The sequence below is a fragment of the Crinia signifera genome, chromosome 2 (assembly GCF_055691185.1).
Source record: "Crinia signifera chromosome 2, ASM5569118v1, whole genome shotgun sequence".
Lineage (NCBI taxonomy): Eukaryota > Metazoa > Chordata > Amphibia > Anura > Myobatrachidae > Crinia > Crinia signifera.
Genome location: NC_139218.1, coordinates 312,557,947 through 312,579,020, shown reverse-complemented (window position 1 = coordinate 312,579,020; position 21,074 = coordinate 312,557,947). Strand labels below are relative to the sequence as shown.

General features: G+C 43.2%; 1 protein-coding gene across 1 annotated transcript in view; it reads right to left on the bottom strand.

Moving 5' to 3' along the window:
- GPALPP1 (GPALPP motifs containing 1) overlaps positions 1-21,074 on the bottom strand; it is a 31,439-nt gene that overhangs the window by 8,435 nt on the left and 1,930 nt on the right. The window contains exons 2-4 of the mRNA XM_083168958.1: positions 14,575-14,698; positions 13,492-13,575; positions 11,431-11,530 (exon numbers count right to left, since the gene is read on the bottom strand). Of these exons, the coding sequence (XP_083025084.1) occupies positions 11,431-11,530; positions 13,492-13,575; positions 14,575-14,698 (308 nt within the window). The remainder of the gene's footprint in view (positions 1-11,430; positions 11,531-13,491; positions 13,576-14,574; positions 14,699-21,074) is intronic.

The following is a 21,074-nucleotide window of genomic DNA, read 5'->3' as shown; positions in this document are numbered from 1 at the left end:
CAGTTGATAAAAACTGAGAAGATCCAATATTGTTCTATTTTCCAGCCTGTAGTCAGAGCAGTCACACTCAATCGCTGGGTCATATTGCAACTTTATAGTACGGATGAGGTGTATCTACTTAGTCTGCAGTCCTGAACACTCAGGTCCGAATTCACCCCGGTCCCAATGGTAGGGTTTGCGCATGTGCAAACCCCAGGAGTAAACGCCTTTGGCGAGTTTCACAACAGTATCGGTGGGAACAGGGAGGGCATGGGGTTGACAGAGGGGAACACCCTGCTTTAAAACCAATTTTTTTTTATTATTTTTAATAGGGTGTGACTACAGGTACAACACTGATATATATATAAAAAAAAAGCATGAATGAGTATTCCACAGGAGATTACTGTAAAAGCTTTTAGTACATGGCAACAATAAAATTGTGCAGAAGCCTCAGTTTTCTACATAAATTTTACAGGAAAAAAAACCCCACAAGAGAACACCAAAGCATATATACACAATGGAACCAACGGTCACACTATATAAGAACAGAGAATTTTGCGTTATAAGAGATGAGTCGTTGTCAACTACAAAGAAAAATAAAAGATTCTCTCAAACACTTTTTTTTTTACAGTGCAAAGGCCCCCATACACCATAACTATATTGGACCCTAACGTCCGATCTCGACGGATCGTCTGCACATGATGCGTATTCTCGTTACGATGCGTGGTTCCGCAGGTCGTGAGGTCGGCCTTAAAAATCAGACAAGCTAGCTTTCATTGCCGTCCTAAACAGATTGTATGTGCTTTTTAAGCACATACGATCGCTCTTTGGACAGATCCACAACCTGATTACGATCAAGTCATATGCAGGACGTCCTTGTGTATGTAATTTTTTTTTCCGTCAGTTGTAGCCCATCCACTTTTTGCAGAAGACACAGCCCAGCAATAATTAGATAACAACCTATAGGCCACATACTCACAGCACATATCCTATTTCATTGTGCACAGATTCTCAATACAGCTTTTCAGGATGGAGTTCTCCTTGACTAAAGATTTAACGGTACTTGTTTCCTAGAACGGCCACAATCGTGAGTGATCGTGGCTCTTAATTAAGGGACACGATCCTCACGATGTGGCCGATTTTTAACAATTTTTTCACTTTGATTGACAGAAATCGGGTCGATCGGTCGGTCGCGACCAATTAAAATCGGCCGCGATGCGACCGACCGATTGACCCGATTTTTCCATAGACTTCAATGTTAAAAAAAATTTTAACATTGAAATCGGGAGGATCGCGTCGGTCTTGTGCCATTATAATGGCACAAGATGAGATGGACTTGATAATGGCACAAGATGAGATGGACTTGATTAAGTCCATCTCACATAGGGTAAAATGATAAAAAAGGTGAAATGGCCAAATATGACCCATTTCACATTTTTTATGTGCCCGCCATTACCCCACGATAGACGTCAACCCGAAGCGTGGCGAGCGCAGCGAGCCCGCGAGGGGCGGCGGTGCGCGTCCTCCGACCTTTTCATTCCCCTACTATCCACTAGGGCGTGGAGTGAGAATATAATAGTGTGGCGAGCGCAGCGAGCCACCGAGCCCAAAGCGTGGCGAGCGCAGCGAGCCCCGCGAGGGGACGCGTATACCTGTGAAGTTAGACGCGTCCCCTCGCGGGGCTCGCTGCGCTCGCCACGCTTCGGGCTCGGTGGCTCGCTGCGCTCGCCACACTATTCTATTCTCACTCCACGCCCTAGTGGATAGTAGGGGAATGAAAAGGTCGGAGGACGCGCACCGCCGCCCCTCGCGGGCTCGCTGCGCTCGCCACGCTTCGGGTTCACGTCTATCGTGGGGTCTAGCCCACTTAGTAACATTTGGGGGGGCAATTTAAAATAATCAGGTGAAAAAAAAAAAAAAAAAATCGGCTGAAAAATCGGTCGATCGGATCGGTCGCATCGTATGCGACCAAATCGCATGCGATGCGATCGATCCGATTTTTTATCTTACGACCACAACGATCTAAATCGTTGTGGCCGTTCTAGGAAACAAGTACCGATTTAACACATTCATCTGCAAAAAACAGTGCACATCTTAAAGGGAATAATTGTGGCAGCCACAGAATGCAATTATACAGGTTATTGTGGCTGTATAACATACGTCAGAAACAGCTGCAAATATAACAGTGTATGCACTAACAGGCTGTATACGGGAGATGGATATTGATGATTAATCCTTCTCTGTATACTCGCACCATCGTAAGCATTAGTAGAGGAGATAAAGCCTTATATTTATCTCCTCCGTACTCCATAAAATGACAATGTACATCTCAATAGGGGTGGGGCCTCACATAGAAGGGGAGTGGTCGCACAATAGTACCCCCAGTTCAAATGACACCACAAAGTAGCGCATTCTTATTCGCATTACACAGGGGTGTAGGATGTCAGGTCTACACCAACTAGGTCGACAGGCAGTAAGGTCTACATGGGTCAAGGGCAACATGTGTCTAGGTCGACAGGACATTAGGTCGACAAGCATTAGGTTGACATTGGCAAGGTCGACAGTCAAAAGGTCGACATGGGGGTTTTCACTTTTTTACCCGAATGTCAACACAGTCGACATGGACACAGTTTGAAGTGCACTGCATTGCTCTCTATGCTTTCGGGCACGGTGCCTGGCCAAGCTCAGCACACTATTTTATTCTCCCACCATGCCCTGGTGGACGGTAGGGCATGAAATAAACACGTCGGCTCAAAAAAAAAAAAAGTGAAAAACCCCATGTAAACATTTTGACTGTCTACCTAATGTGTCAACCTAGACCCATGTCGACCTAGTGGTGTCGACCCAATGTCAACCTGAATAAAACAATGCAACATCACAGATCTACAAAAAAACAACAACTGGTAAATGACAGTGGCCTCACCAGTTTTTTGTGGATATGTGTTATTTACTGATTTGCCCTGTGATGCACATCTATTAGCCTGCATGTACAGTTGGATTGAAGTCAACCCGTTCCAGGCATTATAGTTGTTACCATCTCTTTTATTACAGCTTTTTGGCTTCCTGGATCTGCTCCTGGTTTATCCATTTGAGTCTACAGCCAACATTGCTTCTCAGGGAGTAGGTGTTGTATGCAGAAGGGAGGAGCCTGCTCTCAAAGAAGTCAGCATAGGTGCCTTGGCTCCTGCGGACCCTCCTACATCCCAATGTCACCAGGATGGACAAAAGAGAAATACAGTTTCTTATATAGATCAGACGATTCGGTTGCGCTTTACAATTGTAGACAGTGATAAAACAAACTGGGTAACAACAGGAGGGCCCAGTTGCAAGCTTACAATCTATAGGGACAAAGGAGGGAAACACAAGGACAGGCACCAGTAATAGCATAGCAGTCCCACCAAGTTACAAGTCCAGAAATACATAAGTGCCTCAGAGGGTTATGTGTGTAGAACTTAAATACGATAGGCTTGCCTGAAGTGGTGAGTTTTCAGGAAACACTTGAAAGTTTGGAGGCTAGTGGAGAGTCTTATTGTGCGTGGAAGGGCATTTCATAGGATGGGAAAAGCCCGATAAAAGTCCTGCATTAGTGAATGTAAGCTAGTGATCCGTGCAGAAGAGAGATGCAGATCTTCCACAGATCTCATATAGCAAGGGTTGGCAATAAGTGGCGCTCCACTTGTTGATGGAACTACACATCCCAGCATGCCTTTCCTTAGCTTTGCTATTTGTATATTCTGCAACTGAAGCAAGGCATGCTGGGATGTGTAGTTCATCAACGGCTGGAGGAACACTTATTGCCCACCACTGCCCTATAGTATGAATTGCAGATTAAGTTTTATAGAGTTAAAACGGCAATTCATAAATGAATGAAAACAGTCGAGATGATAGTAGACATCAGGAGAAAACCAAATGTCAAGGTCCCACTAGTAATTTCCAACAGAGTGGTGTCATGAGTAGAGGCCTTCAAATTCCTTGGGACAAAAATCTCTTGCAACCTCAGATGGGAGCCCATCCTCTATTAGAATCTGGTATAGAGGGGCCAATGAATCTGACAAATAAAGCCTGCAAAGAGTGGTGAGGACAACAGAGAAGATTATTGGGACAGACCTCCCCCTGTAAGGGAAGAATACTTAAGCAGGGTCAAGAAGCGAGCTGGGAAAATCGTGGTGGACAAAACTCCACCCTGGCCATAACTTGTTTGATATTCTCCCACCAGGTAGATGCTTCCGGTCTATCCCTGCCTAGACGTCAAGAACCGCAAAAACCTTCTTCCCGACAGCTATTCAGCTATTGAACAATGTACTCTAAGATACTGTTAATCTAAACACCTAACTGCTCTGTCTAACCTTGCAAATCATAACATGTGAATTGACATTTGTATGCTCAACTGAAACACTGTATGTCCTGTTATACCTCTTGTAACATGCTTAAAGCTGCACTGTATACACAAAAAAAATCCTAGTATACATGGCCAATAAAGTGATTCTGATGATTCAATTACAGGGATTGATGTGTACATTGAGGGCATTACAAAAAACATTTTTTTTACAAAAAAAAAAAAAATTAAAATGGAATGAATAGGCTAATGTGCCGGGTCAGCAGATCATGTTGTGTCATCATCAATAATTCAAAGGACACAATAGAATGCTGTAAAATCTTGACTTCAGTAACATAAAGAAACCACTTATGCTGTAGGCAATGCAGACTTAAGCTATTGGTCCATGCAGGGGACCCAGAGATACTAGGATGTATCAGGCTCCCTGATTTCTGTTGCCTGACCAGTCTATCTAGTGGCAGTCAATTATAATTCATAGCTGAATTTGTGTATTCAAATAATACACAGACTGGCTGCAATCTCTGTAGTCTCCATCTAGAATCAAATGGTCTTTAAACTTCTTGTAAAATTATTTTTTTTGTGGACATTAAGCACGGTTATTATTTGGGTGCAGAATTCCCTTTTGCATTGGGAAACTAGAACTGAGCCACAGTAAAGTAGAATATAATTTATTACGGTTTCTTTTTAAAGGTCAGAGACATAGTGGTTTCTCAGATCCCTGGTGCTTTTCAAACTGACAGATGGGAAATGAAGCTGAACAGTTCTCCAAAACCCAGTGACAGGTGAATTAACATTTCCCTCCCATCCCCACACTGGGAATTAAGGCAGAATTCTGTCAGCGGGAGGCAGTATAAACAGATACATGCAGACCAAAAGTGCTGCAGTTTGTGTGCACACATATGGGCTGTGCAATATGTTGCAAATATGGATTGTGTGATTTTAGCTATCGATATTGACTATATATATATAGCCAAAAATAGATATCAAAATACTTTGAATTGCACCATGTTTAGCTGCATCAGATGTGCAGCCCCAGAATCAAAAGTAGAAATAGACTTTACTGTACAATCTATTTCTACTACCTGCTCAACGCAGCATGGCCCCTGTTCTCCAACGTACACACTCTCTTTTTTAAAGTACATAAACAAGGTTAGAAAGATATAATTTAAACCCCCCCCCCATGGCTCCCAAACTGTGGGCCTAGGAAGCGGGTTGGGATCATTTGGTCTACAGCATAATGGTCGATAGTCATTAGGGCGACATGGTTATAAGTCGAAAGGTCATTAGTTCGACAATATCTAGGTCGACAGTCAAAAGGTTGACATGGGGTTTTTCACTGTTTTTTCTTTTAACCTAAAGGGCATGAAATACCATCTGTCGGTTCAAAAAACTGTGAAAAAACCCATGTCGACCTAGATACTGTCGACCAAATGACCGCATCCCTAGGAAGCCTGGGGTATAATGAGGCACTTGCAGGGGTGCCTGAGGTTGGTGATAAAGCACTAAATCACATTATGTATCACAATTTAGTAGTCAAAGTGCTAGTAGCTGCCAGTGCTAGTAGCTGCCAATCATGAAACATGTGGACAGTCAGAAGCACACTTTAACCCCTTCCCGACATTTGACGTACATTTACGTCATGGTCGGGATGTACTTCCCGACACATGGCATAAATGTACGTCATGCCATTAAACTGTCACCGCGTCTATAGACGCGGTGACAGAGGGACAATGTCTGCTGTCCCTGACAGCAGACATCTTCCCTCATTGCCCAGGGGGGGCAGCGATGCCCCCCCCATCGGCGATCGTTGCAATTGGCTGTTCAAATGTGAACAGCCAATTGCAGCGTTTTATGAGTTATGTGTATAATTTTGACTCTGCTGCCCCCTAGTGTCCAAAAAAAATAAAAGGAGGTTGAAATAATGATTAAAACATAAAGTATACATATGGTCTATGTTAGTTATTAACTATTTTGAGTGGTATGATTATTTGTCTCACAAGCAGAAAATTTAACATTTTGCAAAATGTTCAATTTTTTTACGACATTTTGGTATTTTTCAAAAAAAAAAAAAAAAAAAAAAAAAAAAAAAAAAAGACTGTATCGACCAAAATTTACCACTAGCTTAAAGTACAATGTGTCACGAGAAAACAATCTCAAAATCACTGGGATAAGTAAAAGCAATAAAAAGTTATCCCCACATAAAGTGATACGTCAGATTTGAAAAAAAGGGCTCTGTCAGGAAGGCAAAAACAGGCTGCGGCGGTAAGGGGTTAAGGCCTTTGATTAAACAAAGTTTGGGAACCACTACCCTAGGCTCATGTGAAGGAACAATCACTAGTTCTATATTATTTACTATACAGCATCCGGGTCTCATTCATGACAACAGTTGTAACACAATCTGTGCTGGTTATGTTTTTAAATAAAATATTTATGTGCTGTACTTAAACTACAATGAAAACTAAATAGACGTCGCAAACCAACCTATTGGCATATCCAGCATAAAAAAACATTTTAGTTTATTTCCGTATGCTGCTTGTTGCAAACAGATGGGCACTTGCAAAAAATTTAACATGGGACTTGAACCCATGACCTCAGGGCTTTGAAGCAGTATTGCGAAACATTACAGCAGCCGTACCATAGCATTACTGCTTCAAAACACTGAGGTCAACGGTTCAATTCTCATGTTTTTTTTTTCTAAAAAGCTACACTGTAAACCATGAGTCTTCAACCTATGGCCCTCCAGATGTTGTGAAACTACATGTTCCAACATGCATTGCCACATTTTTCCTATAAGAGCATGCCAAAACTGTCAGGGCATGCTGGGAAATGTAGTTCCACAACATCTGGAGGGCCACAGGTTGAAGACATGTGCGAGTAAACACAATAACATATACTTATGTAAGTATGTAAATTTTGACATATATATATATATATATATTCTATTTTTAAGTAACTGAGGCCCTTATTCTAGTTCTAGTTCACTCTGACAAAATATTTCTAAAGGTGTGTACATACGGGGACTATATTGGGTGAAAATCGCTGGGAATATGGTCGCTGAGCGACCATATTGCCAGGGATTTGGAGTGCTGCTGGCGATCGCCAGCTGCACGCTACCGTGTGCACTCCTTAATGGTCGCTAGAGCATGCTCCTGCGACCAGCGACTTCCCCCGGCGCTGAGCAGGATGTCAGCGCCGGAGAGATCGGCGCTGCTGCTTCTTCCCCCCCTTCCCCGTGACACATACACAGCGGCAGCTGCTGTGTGCACGGAACGTACGGGGGCCATGTCTGACTAAAATAATAACAACCCCGGCAGCAGTGTGTAGCCAATACACCCCGCCCCCAGCATACGTCACAGGGAAGGCGGATCCATACCATGCAAGCTGCCCCCCCCCCCCGCCACGTGCCGCTTCTCCCTCCCTCCTGCCTTAGTCTCTGTCTCGTCTCTGTACCCCCCTGTAGCAGTGTCTCCTTTTCATCGCTGATGAAATGGTGACACTGAGCAATATGATTGCTGGCGATATATTGCTAGCAATATATCGCCAGCAATCATATTGCACCATGTGTACACAGCATTAGATGGACAAAACCATATGCACTGCAGGTGAGGCAGGTGTAAAACCCCACCCAAATCTAATTATCTCTGCACAAGTAACACCTGCCTCACCTGCAGTGCACATGGTTTTGTCCATCTAAGAAATATTTTGTCAGAAAGAGTGAACCAGAATAAGGGCCTCAGTTCCTGCTCAAAATTATATATAGATATATATTTCAGCAGGAACTGAGGCCCTTATTCTAGTATATATTGACAGTATATATATATTAAAAAGGATCTATTGATTTTGAAGATTACCCAGTCGAGAGGGCTCCTGCTTACTAATGTTTGGAACCTTGCATTAATGACAGTTGAAGCTGATGAACTGCACATATTAAAGCAGGTTTCACATTATTCATGCCTCTGAAAATCAGGACAGTTGGGAGGTATGCATTAATACATTCGCGTTGCGGTAGGTCTCTGTTGGAAAGGACTGGAAAATCTGAATGCTGTTCGAGTCACAGGGGGAGATTCTCTAAGAATCTCCGCCCCCCTTCGCCGCCCATCGCATATTTAATTATCGCATATGTTGTAACATATGCGATAATTAAGGCAAAGGACAGCTCTTGCGTTAAGAGCTGTCCTTTGCGGTGAGAGTCGCCGGGTCCCAGCAGGTCCCGGCGGCTCCCCCCTCCCTCACATACCCGGCGCTGCTACTGCTGCGCCGGGCTCTCCTCCCTGCACCGGAAGAGGATCAGGGAGGAGGTCACAGGTCCGGGCAGCACAGCTCTATGCTGCCCGGACACAGGTGAGGGGGCGATGCGGGGCGGCGGAGGGTTGCGGTAGAAGCCCATTGGCTTCTATGGGGCATCGCCAGATTTTTCTGGCGATGCCCCCCACCGCGGTAACCCGGCGGGGGAAGCTTACAGCATCCCAAAATGCGGTAAAAACCCCGATAACGGGGTTTTTACCGCATTTTTCGCTTAGAGAATCTCCCCCACAGTCCTTAAGGTAAAACACTTACTTGCGATGCTTACTTACAATGCATATGAAAGGTTCTTTATAAAGTTCGGTTACATTCCGATAGCATGCATTTTTCAGTAAGGTGCCACGATAGTGGAATGATAGATACAATTTGCAGACTTGAAGAGAAGAGACATTGTCTATCTAGAATATTAAACATTCCCCTAAAGTCCAATCACACACACACACACACACACACACACATATATATCTATCTATATCTATATGTGGAATACGGGGTGTCATCATGGACAATAAATTGTTGATGCAACGTAAGCAAAAACGGAAAAGAGAAAAAGATCAAATAGGACTGAGGTTAATTTACGTGTTGAGTGCCCAAAAATTAAAGAGGCTAATACCATATATACTCGAGTATAAGCCTACTTTTTCAGAACATTTTTTATGCTGAAAAAGCCCCCCTCGGCTTATACTCGAGTGAGGGTCCCACTTGAGTATGAGTTTTCCCAGTTTTTTGTTGTAAAATTAGGTGCCTCGGCTTATAGTCGGGTCGACTTATACTCGAGTATATACGGTAATTTATTAGCAAAACACGGCTGAATTTTTTTTTTTTTTTTAAGTATAAACTTCATATCCACCTCCCAATCTTGTATGGAACCAGAACAGTGTGATCCTTCATGAAAAAAATATATGAGCATGGACATAAAGTAGTAGCAGAAATACTAATTGGACCAAAAGATAGTCAAATTAAAAACAGACTAATTTGCTTCCTACCACAGAACTTATTCTAGTTCACTCTGAGGCAAATTCCTTTTCAAATTGACAAAACCATGTACACTGCAGGGGGGGGGGGGGGGGGCGGCAGATGTAACATGTGCAGAGAGAATTAGATTTGGGTGGGGTTTTACCTCAAAGTGAAATCTATATTGCAGTGTAAAAATAAAGCAGTCAGTATATTCCCTGCACAGAAACAAAATAAGTCGCCCAAATCTAGAAGGAATTTTCCTCAGAGTGAACCGGAATAAGGCCCTAGGTTTCTAAAGCAAGTCTCAGGTGCTCGGTGAGCAAACCTGAATCAGGCCTATTGTTGGCTGCACTGGTTCCAGCACTCAGATTATGTAATTCCTTTTTTTTTTGCCAAGAGCCCACTCCTGCTGAACTCTCTATGGAACACCAGGCACATCCACGGACCCCTTGGACCTGCTGGGCCCTAGATGGATGCCTAGGCTGTCATGCAGGAAATCCAACCCTGATATTAGGTTTGAATCTGCAAAAATGTTTCAAAATAATTTCATTTGTAAATGAAAACAAAAAAACTTTGTAAAGAGAACATTTAAAAAAAAATACCTCATAATTTAATATATAAATAACTGTAGGAAAATATCAACCATTTAACACTTTCTTTTGTATGCCAAGTACCATATCTCAGTAACGCTCAATCCTTATGCTCTGTTCACACTGATTTTATTAAGACCAGCAGCTGTCACTTCTTATTAACCATACAACTCTGTTATTTCCAACAGTTTCCAGACACTGCATCTGGCCATGCCTAGAAAAGGATGCAGTCATATGCCAATAAACATGAAGCGGTTCAGAAAGAGCAGTTTTCTGTGCATTATTTAACCCTTTAAAGTGCCAACATCTCCGTGAAATCTGGAAAATATCCACAAAAAATGCCAGCTTCGCTCACATTTGTTATATAAATTCAAATAAAAATGTTGTGTTAAAAAAAGATATTTCCTATATTTTTCAAAAAGGTAAACATTACAGGTCATTATGATGACTAAAAAATGCTTGCTTACCTTTTTTCACACCTATTTTACAAATTGACTTGGTACTCAAATGGTTAAATTCATTACGGACAGACATAGGCAGCTGTATAGTTGTTATGTTCTAATACATTTTGCAGTCTAAAGTCCCTACTAGACTGCAAGCTGTCCTAATGGTAGTAGCTAGGTAACCGACATCAGTGTGCAAAGAGTTAACAGGATTCAAGTAACTTGTACAGGACACTTTCTGCCAGATGAAGGTCAGTACACAATGAGACCGTACATCATTGTTTCTCATTAGTGCGGGCATGACAACACGCTAAAATCCTAAATGAAATCGAATGATTTATTAGCTACGTGGGACTGATATTTGAGCTAATCAACAGTTACTTTAATGCAGTGTTACCAACTGAACATGAAATACACCAGTACTGTAGATACTTTGGCTATACAGTATGTACATAAAACCATGCAGCTAAGTCACTTTAGAAATCTTGTGCAGATTAGATTTGTATGTGTAGAGATAATGGAAGGAGCCAAAGGGCACGGGCATACTGATGCTTGTGATGTTAAATGGCATAATTAGTACACGTGCATTAGATTTGTATAACTATGCAGATTACCAATAAAAAAAAAATATACAGAATAAAATTGAATGGTAATAGAATAAGGAAAAAAGGAGGGCTGTTTGCCAAGTGATACAGGAGAAACATGGAGAGTATAGAAAATAAATAAATAAAAAAAGCCCTGTAGCATCATTGCCCCCTATGTTACGCCACCAAACCGGTATAAATGAACATACATGTTGTTCATAAATATATTTATAGAATACCTTATGCTTCATGTCTGAAGAGTCTCCATTGTTGGAACCATCCTCTGTATCTGAATTTGGACTTCTAAAACCAGGTGGTAAGGCAGGACCTAGAACGGGCCTTGTACAAAGAATGAGATCTGTTAATCACCATAAATGGCACTAGTGACTGGCAACAATCAGACAGATATAATAGTTATAAGTTATCTGAAGTATTATTTATTACCAGTTATTTATATAGCGCGCACATATTCCGCTTTACAGTTACTATTTGAACATTCACATCCGTTCCTGCCCCAGTGGAGCATACACTCTATGGGAGTCATTCTGGTTTGTTCCGATGGGGCCAGTTCCGTTTACACTACTATTTTTAAGTTACTTGACTATTGTTGTACATTTTATGACTGCCTTGAGCAAGGTTCTTTTCTGACTGAAACGTTGGCAGGTCTTTCTGTATTTACCTCTGAATAAACCTTAGATCCTTTGGTGTTTAGAATACTACTACAAAGTATGGTGAGTGCTGTATCCCCTAGGGGATTTAGTATGTATGTATGTATGTATGTATGTATGTATGTATGTATGTATGTATGTATGTATACACATATAGGCGCAACATAATTAATGCTTTGGAATTAGAGATTGCTCACAATAATAGACTTTGTTTCTGTGTGTGGAGTGAATACATTACTGATATCTTGTGACTGATCCACTATAGGGTGTCAATCTGAATAAAGTTACGCAAAGCACTTTGTTTAGCTATGTAACATTTTTTACACATCTATGTTTCACCCCTGTGACACTCCTGACACATAGCAGCTACTAGCACTAATCTAATACTCTGTGAAACTTCACTTGCTACCTCTCACTAATGTGCTGCCTTATGGTGGTTTGTTTGGGCTCGCTTAGAGGTGTCCTATGCCTTAAGGTGCCCATACACTTGTCTGATTTGGGCCAATTTCACCTGATCCAGACAGATTCGGGCTGAGAAATTGGCCCAAATCGATGTGTTTGACAACCCCTCCGACCCGATGTGTGGTCCCGTGCACATCGCGGAGGTTGGACTGGCGGCACATTAAATCTATCGGATCGGACTCAGTGGCACATTGCGGGTGCTTTTTATTCGCAGGTGTGCCAGCGGTGCTTCGCACACACCCATGTGCAGCAGCAGGGACCGGGCAGTGGCGGCTGGGAAGCAGCGTCCCGGCAGTGGCAATGCGGGCAGCGGCTGTTGAGAGCTTGTAGCACTATTTGCCAGGCGGGAAGCGCTGTTGAATTTGGCATAGCCGCTTTTTACAAAGGGGTATAAAAAAATAAAATAACGTTTCGGCAAGGTGGCTAGTTAGTGCCGCAACACTCACCGCAGGTTACTATTCCCAACTGTAGACCGTAAATTAAGCAAATGTTGCGAATAGATGTATAAAAAAAAAAACACAACACACGTCGACCATGGTCATGTTAACTTTCTGCACCTGTCGACCATATGGAGTCAACCTATTAACTGTTTCCCTAGACACTATCATCCGGATAACATCCACATTGGCTGTATGAATGCCCACCTCTGTATCAGCCACTATGGCGAGTATTCAATCTGCCGATATATTTTGGCCAATGGAAAGATTGTCAATTTAGTATTCAATCCCGGCCGGGACTCGCCTGCTACAGACACGCCTCCCTATGGAGGAGAGTCCGTATGGTCAGAAACCAGCGTCGATTGTCAAATCCATGGCCATTTAGCGACAAGACGGTGCAGTTTTCGCAGAACCACACACTTTCCGACACTTGGAACATTGAATACCGATTGCCGAGATCATGCCTGAAGCTGGCAAAAACAGACGAGATTCTGACTGTCGGGACGTTCTTGACAGTGGGAATCCCAGATAATGATAATGTCTGATAATAGCAAATGTGCACTTTCATTATGAAAAATTAGCAGATCTATACATTTAAAGAACAGAACTACAGTATAGAAGACTATTTATTTATGAAAGTTGAAGGATATGTGCTTGCTTGTTCTTAGACTAGGAAAGCACAATGGGCCACTGAAAAAACGTTAACATAGTCGAAGATGAATTTAAAACATACCTTCCAGGGGAGTCCGATTGCTTTTTAAAACCTGGTGGAAGAGCAGGTCCAAAAAAATCATCATCTTCTGCCTTGTCCAACTTTCTGAAGAGATAGGAGTGTAACAGCAATCAGAGGGAAAAAGTCACAACTCTGCATGTTATCAGTCATAGTAAAAGCCCATACACACTGGGCGACGGAGCTGAAAATCGCTGCACTGCGCTATGCTATGGACCTTTACAGTACTTCTAGACAACTTAGTGCTGCAATAACCAGGTCAGCCACCATTACACCCGTACTTGTCACAAATGACTAAGCTCATTATAAAACTTTTCAGCAGTCAGTGACTACCAAAGTAATTACCAGTATCTGTATTAAGGGGATGAGATTAACATTCCGGCTATCGGCATGCTAACAGTCACAATACCGACACTGGAATCCAGAATCGTGGCCGGTAGACTGGTTCTGGAATCCCGATATCGATGAAGATGCCGATGCTGGAATCTCTATTGATGGCGTCCTGATTGTAAGAATGCAGGGCGGGTTAGCACTAGGCTGAGACATCACTACTAGTTCCAATCTTCTAAGGAACTGGTGGGAAATCAGGGCAGTATGGTTGCCCTGCAATCTTTGTTTCCTAACCTAGAGTACAGTAGAGGCAGACAAGAGAGCAAAAAAAAAAAAAAATCAAAAAAAGGGGGGGGGGGGGGGGGGGGGTTTTGCAGGGTGTATACACTTGTCAAGCAGTGGGGCAAATGTATTAAGCCTGGCAAAGAGATAAAGTGGAAGGAGATAATGCAGCGGCCAATCATCTCCCAACTGTTTCATATTTCAAACACAGCTAGTGCATTATCTCCTTCCACCTTTTCTCCAGTTTATCTCTTCTCCAGGCTTAATACATCTGACCCATTATTTGGCTGCATGACAAGTGCATATGAATAAGGACAGTGTTCTAATTAAGAAAGAAATGAGAATTAACGGTAGGTTGTTTGCTTTACTGGTAGAACGTTACTTTGGAAGATACATTATTTAATAAAGCTTAGACATAAAGGTAAACTACAAGAAGAAAAAAATGGTTACTGGAGATAAGATATATAAACTAACCTTGGTATGGCATCATTCCTCTCCTTATGGTGTGAGTGGCTGGTAGTGATCTCCTCATCACTGTCCTCTGACGAATCAGAGCTGTGGTTGCTCTGATACCCAGGAGGCAGTGCTGGTCCTGCAACTGTAAAGTGCAATCCATGTCAAATTCATTCAAATACAACAATAATGAGCATTCATCTACAGCAGTGGTTCTCAAACTTGGTCCTCATGACCCCACAGTTCACCCGACAGGTGCACTCATTACTGACAGACATTTTGAAAGATCCACAGGTGGAGCTAATTACTCACTTGATTCTGTGAGGAGACCTGTATGGGGTCCTGAGGACTGAATTTGAGAACCTGATATATAGTGCATGCACACAACACAAGGCACAACCCACTCTCTCAAAGTTGGGGCAGGATTTGAACAAACACCAGAGAGAACCATGCAGAAATATACATAAATAAGTAGGACTACTGGAGACTGGTATGAATTGTAATGGCATTTACGCTTACAACTATACACCCATCAGTCATAACATTAAAACCACTGAGAGATGAACAAACGTGTTACCATGGCACCTGTCAAAGCTTGGGATGTGTTAGGCAGCAAATGAACACTCAGGGGTAAATGTATGAAGCTTGAAGAAGTGAAATCTATCCACAAAGAACATCATGTGCAAGGTGATAATGCACCAGCCAATCAGCTCCAGTATGTAAATTGACAGTTAGGGGCTGAGTACATTCTTCTTTATGGGGCTAGACACCACTTCTCCAAGCTTCATACATTTACCCTTCACTTTAAGTTAATGTCAATATCAAGATCTGAGCAAATCTTGGACCAAATTGTGATGGCTGTACAACTAGGTCAGAGCATCTCCCAAAGGTCTTGCGTGGTATTCCTAGTATGCTGTGCCACGTACCTACAAAAAGTGACAGGTTGATGGTTGTGTGATACTCTAGGATGCGCTTGGAGAGCAAAGGCTAGCCTATCTGGTTCTACCCACAAAAGAACTACTGTAGAACAAACTGCTGAAATAATTATTGTTAGCTACTATAGAGAGGTGTCAGACTCCTGTCCACTGCCAAAAGTGCAGACAATGGGCATGTGAGCATTAAGGTGCCCATACACGATGCAATGATTCTTCGGAAAGCACAAGAATATGTGATGCACTGTACTTTTTGAACTAGATCGCATCGCGGGATTCAATGTCCTGCCTGCAGCAGGACGAGAAGGGGTGCGGCTGTACCCTGGAATCGGCGAACTGCAGCCTGGAGCTCGTCACTTCCCGGCAGAACGAGTCCGTCTGCTTGTGAAGTCGGGCTCGTTCTGCGAGATCCCCTGTTCAATGCTGTTGGGGAAGACAGCATTGAATAGAGCCCCGCAGCCATCTCCCCCGTCGAGAGATTGCTGCGGGTGATTGAATAACCCCCTTGGAGTTGCTCTGGGGACATACACAATATGAGGCAGGTCGTTTTCAGGTTATGGCTGAAGGGTGTACCGAATGCAATGCAATGCAGCTGTGGGCTATGCAGATGTGGACTTTAGGGAATTGCATCAGCTACCAAGACAAGTGCACGGGTGTACGGATGAGGAGGACTAATAAGAAACCAAGCGACTACATGAGGTGTACGTACAATGCTACATAAGAATGAACATACACACATTTCAGAAGGACTCTGCATTAGGCCCAGGCTGTCTGCAACATCTGTACATGAAATAAACTATTGTTATACCTATGATAAGAACCTATGCTGCCATCAAGGAGAAAGCTGCTAATACAGAGCAGCGACACGCAATGGTGTATCTGCCTGTACCCTCCCACTGGATTATAAAAATTTACCAAGAGAACCTGAACCAGCCGCCGGATACGGTGGACAAAACGCCAGCCTGCTGTAGTATATGTCAGGTGTATTGCCCTGTTTGGACTGCGCTTAACGCGGATACCGCCATTATCTGAGGATCTCATCAGTGTATCAAGGTGTAAGCCCAGGAGAATATTCCTCTAGCAGTGACTACCTTAGTCCTACCAATAACACATTGTAATTACCTTTGGATACACTGTACACCTACTAAGGTTCAGGAAGTATTACAGGACTGGGTACATGCTAGGATTATAAACTCATTACATTCTTTTGGGTGAGGAATTGGCTCTATTAATACATAATTAACTGTTATAATTGCATTTTTAAATTGTTAATTATGTGTCGATGGTTCTTATATAAAGATGTACAAAAAAAAAAAAAATATATATATATATATATAATGTTGGGTTTAGTACTGAAGCTGTGATAGAATTGCATTGTGCCCATTTTCACACATCTTGTCTAGGTAAAGCAGCTGCCGCTTATGGGATCTTCATTACCTGACAGATTGGCTATTCCTCTTCAGGTATCGCACAATTAAAAGGCATCGGTAGAACTCATCCTGTGACTCATGGATTAGCATTCCTTCTCGTGGCAGATTGTGAATACAAAAGGGACTCTTAACATCCAGGTGCTATTAGTTCAATTATCTTTATACATTATGTGTCTGACAGACAGCATTTAAATATCTGCTCTCAGTTGTCAGAAGATGCTCTAACAAACAGGATCCAAAATATGGAATACGACCACTGAAGGTCAACACCCTCAATATCAACATGGCTTTAGGTCGACACAAGCATTAGGTCACCAGCTGAAAGGTCGACGTGTTTTCAGATAGCACATGCTATTTGCTGAAAGATACAGTAGGCCATCTACCACAGCAAGTAATCCAGGCTAAGCCAGTATGACCATCATTATGTGCTATTGGTGTCATGACAATCAGACAATGCTTGAGGCAGCAAAATATGAAGTACAAGCCATATCAACACTGATATATGCAGTCACAATGTTGGCTGCTGAATCCAAAGGTTTGCAGCAGTTATGGGCAGTGGGAAGATGAAGGTCTAAATCAGGACAAGCCAACCTGTGGCTCTCGAGATGTTGTGAAATTACAAATCCCAGCATGCCTTGCCACAGTTTTAACACTCCCTTATTAGCAAAACGGTGGCAAGGCATGATGGGATTTGTAGTTTGACAACATCTTGAGAGCCACAGGTTGACCAGGCCTGGTCTAAATGATTGACATGGACCACTCTTGTGATAACTTACAATAAACATAAAAATGTCATAATAGATCACCCACATGTCATCAGTGGGACAGTACTGATGTCCCACCTGCGGTCTGTTGTGTCTGGCGGGTGGTTAGGGAGCACTCGGGTGGTTAGGGAGCACTCGGGGGTCACTGTGTGTTGGTAAACCATGAGTATCATGGCCACAATTGAGTCAGATTTATTTTCTACTTTGTTTCATTATTAGCAGGCAGGAAACCATGCCTTGGAAATGATTGTCGCCATCCAGCACCTCCAGCAACACTCAACTCTTTTACATTTCCCGTAGAGTAGAGACTTCTTGGTGGTTTTCCAAAGGTTGACATTGTGGCAAGCAAAGTTTGTTTGTGATCCCCCAGTTGTAGCTTAATATTCATTCTGTACAATTAATATTCATTCTAGATTTTTTTTTTAGCAACGCACCATGCTCTGCCTGTTCTTTTTAACAGGCAAAACACCAGCAGATGACTGGCCGGGCCAGCGATGATGCGGGAGCATGCGTAAGCACTCATCACTGCCCCGTACACACACGGGGTGGTTTTCTAGCTGACAACAACTCAAACGTATAAACTGAGCTGCAAAGTTACTTACTTCAAAAGGAAGGTAATTTTACACTGGTCATTAACTGCCCAAACATATAACCAGTGGATTCTTCTGGCCCCTACAGACCTTTCTTAAGAAGCAATGACATAGATTTACCTTTTGTACAATTCTCTACTTCTTAACGAGAATTGCCTATGTCTTCCATCACCTATTTACAGGGTGCCAGATGGCAGTCGCGATCTCAATGGTCAGTATACCAACACCGAAATCCCAATTGTTAACCTGTCCGACAGTCGCAACTCTAAGCAAAAGGGGCTATTCTCTTGCCAAGGATTTCAAGGTGTTCCCTGAAGAACCACATTGCCATGATCCTAGTAGTACGTTTATTTATAAGGCGCCGCAAAGTGTCCGCAGCGCTGTACATAGCAAACAAAAAAAACAAATTACAAGGTAACGTACAGGGTGTGTTGAAAGATACAGTATAAATAGGGGTATAGCTGGTAGAACTAAAATCAGCATCAGTTCAGGTAGGTGCAAGTAGGTGTCAAAATTGTCAAGGAGACTGAAGATGAAGTAGAGGAAGGGAAGAACAGGACAGGAGCACAGGTGAGGTAATGAGGTAGGGTGAGTACGTGAGGAAGGAGGGCCCTGCTCATAAGAGTTAACATACTAAAAATAGGTGGGTGGACGAACGAAATACAATAGGATAAGTAGGAACGGAGGGGAACGGAGGCAGGATAGGAGGATCAAAAGAGGTTAGAAGGAGGGATAGGCTAGTCGAAAAAAGTGGGTTTTGAGGGAGCGCTTGAAGGAGGTAAGGGAATCAGATAGCCTGATGGGTGGCGGGAGGTTGTTCCAGTGCAGGGGGGCAGCGCGAGAGAAATCTTGGACACGGGAGTGGGAGGAGGTGATTAGGTGAGAGGTCAGTCGGCGGTCAGCGATGGAGCGAAGAGGACGGGAGGGAGTGTGGATAGAGATCAGTGAAGAGAGGTAAGGAGCGGTGGAGCTGTGTCTCTCAGAGGACCCCATTTTCTAGTGGATTAGTAAATCTAGCAGACAGGCTAGTTGTGGTTGCATCTAGTTTAGGAAGCCAACTTTATTTCAGTATCTCTTCATCATCAATACACCATACTTTCTCATGTTAGCATTTGACGGACAGTTTTCCCCTCATTTGCAAGGTTTACGGATGAAATAAATCTACAGATGTGCTGGTAAAAACTAATTTTTCAAGCTGTGCTCTTTAAAAACAGCTTTCTGTGCTGATGTTTCTGTATATGTTATTAACCAAGATTACACATTAGCATAGTCACATTTTCCAGAGATTTCTTAAATTTCAAGGTTGCGCATTCAGGGAAATTCAGTTTGCTTTTGTAAATGTGCAAGCTGTACAATGTATTCTACTGAGAACCATGCTCTCTGAGCGGTCAATGGTTTTTGGAAACCCTATTACCCCTGGACCAGTGCAGGATGAGACCTCATAAGATCTCAATCTGCACCACCCATAAGCTGGAGAATAACAACATGTACGGCGCACTGTGTAGAGTGCAAAATGCTCTCCTCCTACCACCTGGAGGTGGGCAAGAGCATTCGCCATGAGTTTGGAGGGCACCATACAACACCCTGTATCGATGCAGTCTTATGAAGCTGTGCAAACTGCACAAGTTAATAGAAGACACAATGTAATGATCTTTGGGATGGGGGAAGCTCTTACAGCAGGCATGTCCAAAGTCAGGCCCGGGGGCCAATTGCGGCCCGTGCTGTCATTTTAAGTGGCCCGCAGCCTCCATCTGGAAGCAGGCAGAGCATCAGATGTGGGAAGCACAACACAGGACACTTAAGGTGGGGCCCCGGCGAGCGCACCTTTACCTTGCTGTCTGCTGCAGTGAGGAGGTACCGGCCACCACAGTCAGATGTGTTTCGCGTCCTACCCCTGCTGCTGCAATTGTATATCACCCTACTCCACAATCACAGTGACAGCAGTGTTTGGGGAGAGGGGCAGCAAGGGGGAAGCTTGCTCCAGTAACATGCAGAGCAGAGGAGGGCAGCAGCAGGAGCCCAAACATCTCCTGTCCTTGCAGTTTCTGCTTTGGCTCTCCTTCCTCTGGCTCACACAAGGGGCTGGGAAACATACAGAGAAGGGAGGGGGCAGAGTGGGGGACATACAGTGAAGGAGGGTCAGGGCTGGGGGACATACAGTGAATGGAGGCAGTGATGGCCATTCAGAGAAGGGGGGGCAGGGTGGGGTACATAGTGAATGGGGGGTCATACAGTTAAGGAGGGTCAGGCTTGGGGACATACAATGAATGAAGGCACTGATGGACATTAAGAGAAGAGGGGTTGGCTGGGGTACAGAGTGAATGGGTGCAGAGTGGGGGACATACAGTGAAGGAGGGGCAGACTGGGGGGACATACAGTGAAGGGGCAGGCTGGGGGACAGAGTGAATGGGGGCAGAGTGGGGGACCATTCTGATGTGATTAATGATTCAAAGAATGTCAGGCTGAATGGTCGGCCCCCCACACATTTGCACTTCATCCAATCTGTCCCTTGTCGCAAAAAGTTTGGACACTCCTGTCTTACAGCATCTTATATAGAAAAGATTGATAATGCAGGGAGACTCTGCTTAGACAAAGTATAGATATATAATTAGAGCACTCGTTTGTATTCTACAATGCAATTACGAGATTCCCGGTTACAGATATTTTCACTTCAAAAACAAAATTGCTACCTGTCATAAAAACAAGGAAGACACAGGGGTAGAGGAGGAATTTTATAATATACCATTTGTAGACTAATTTTGAAATAAAAGGTATTAACATCCATTAATATTGAGCAAAGATTAA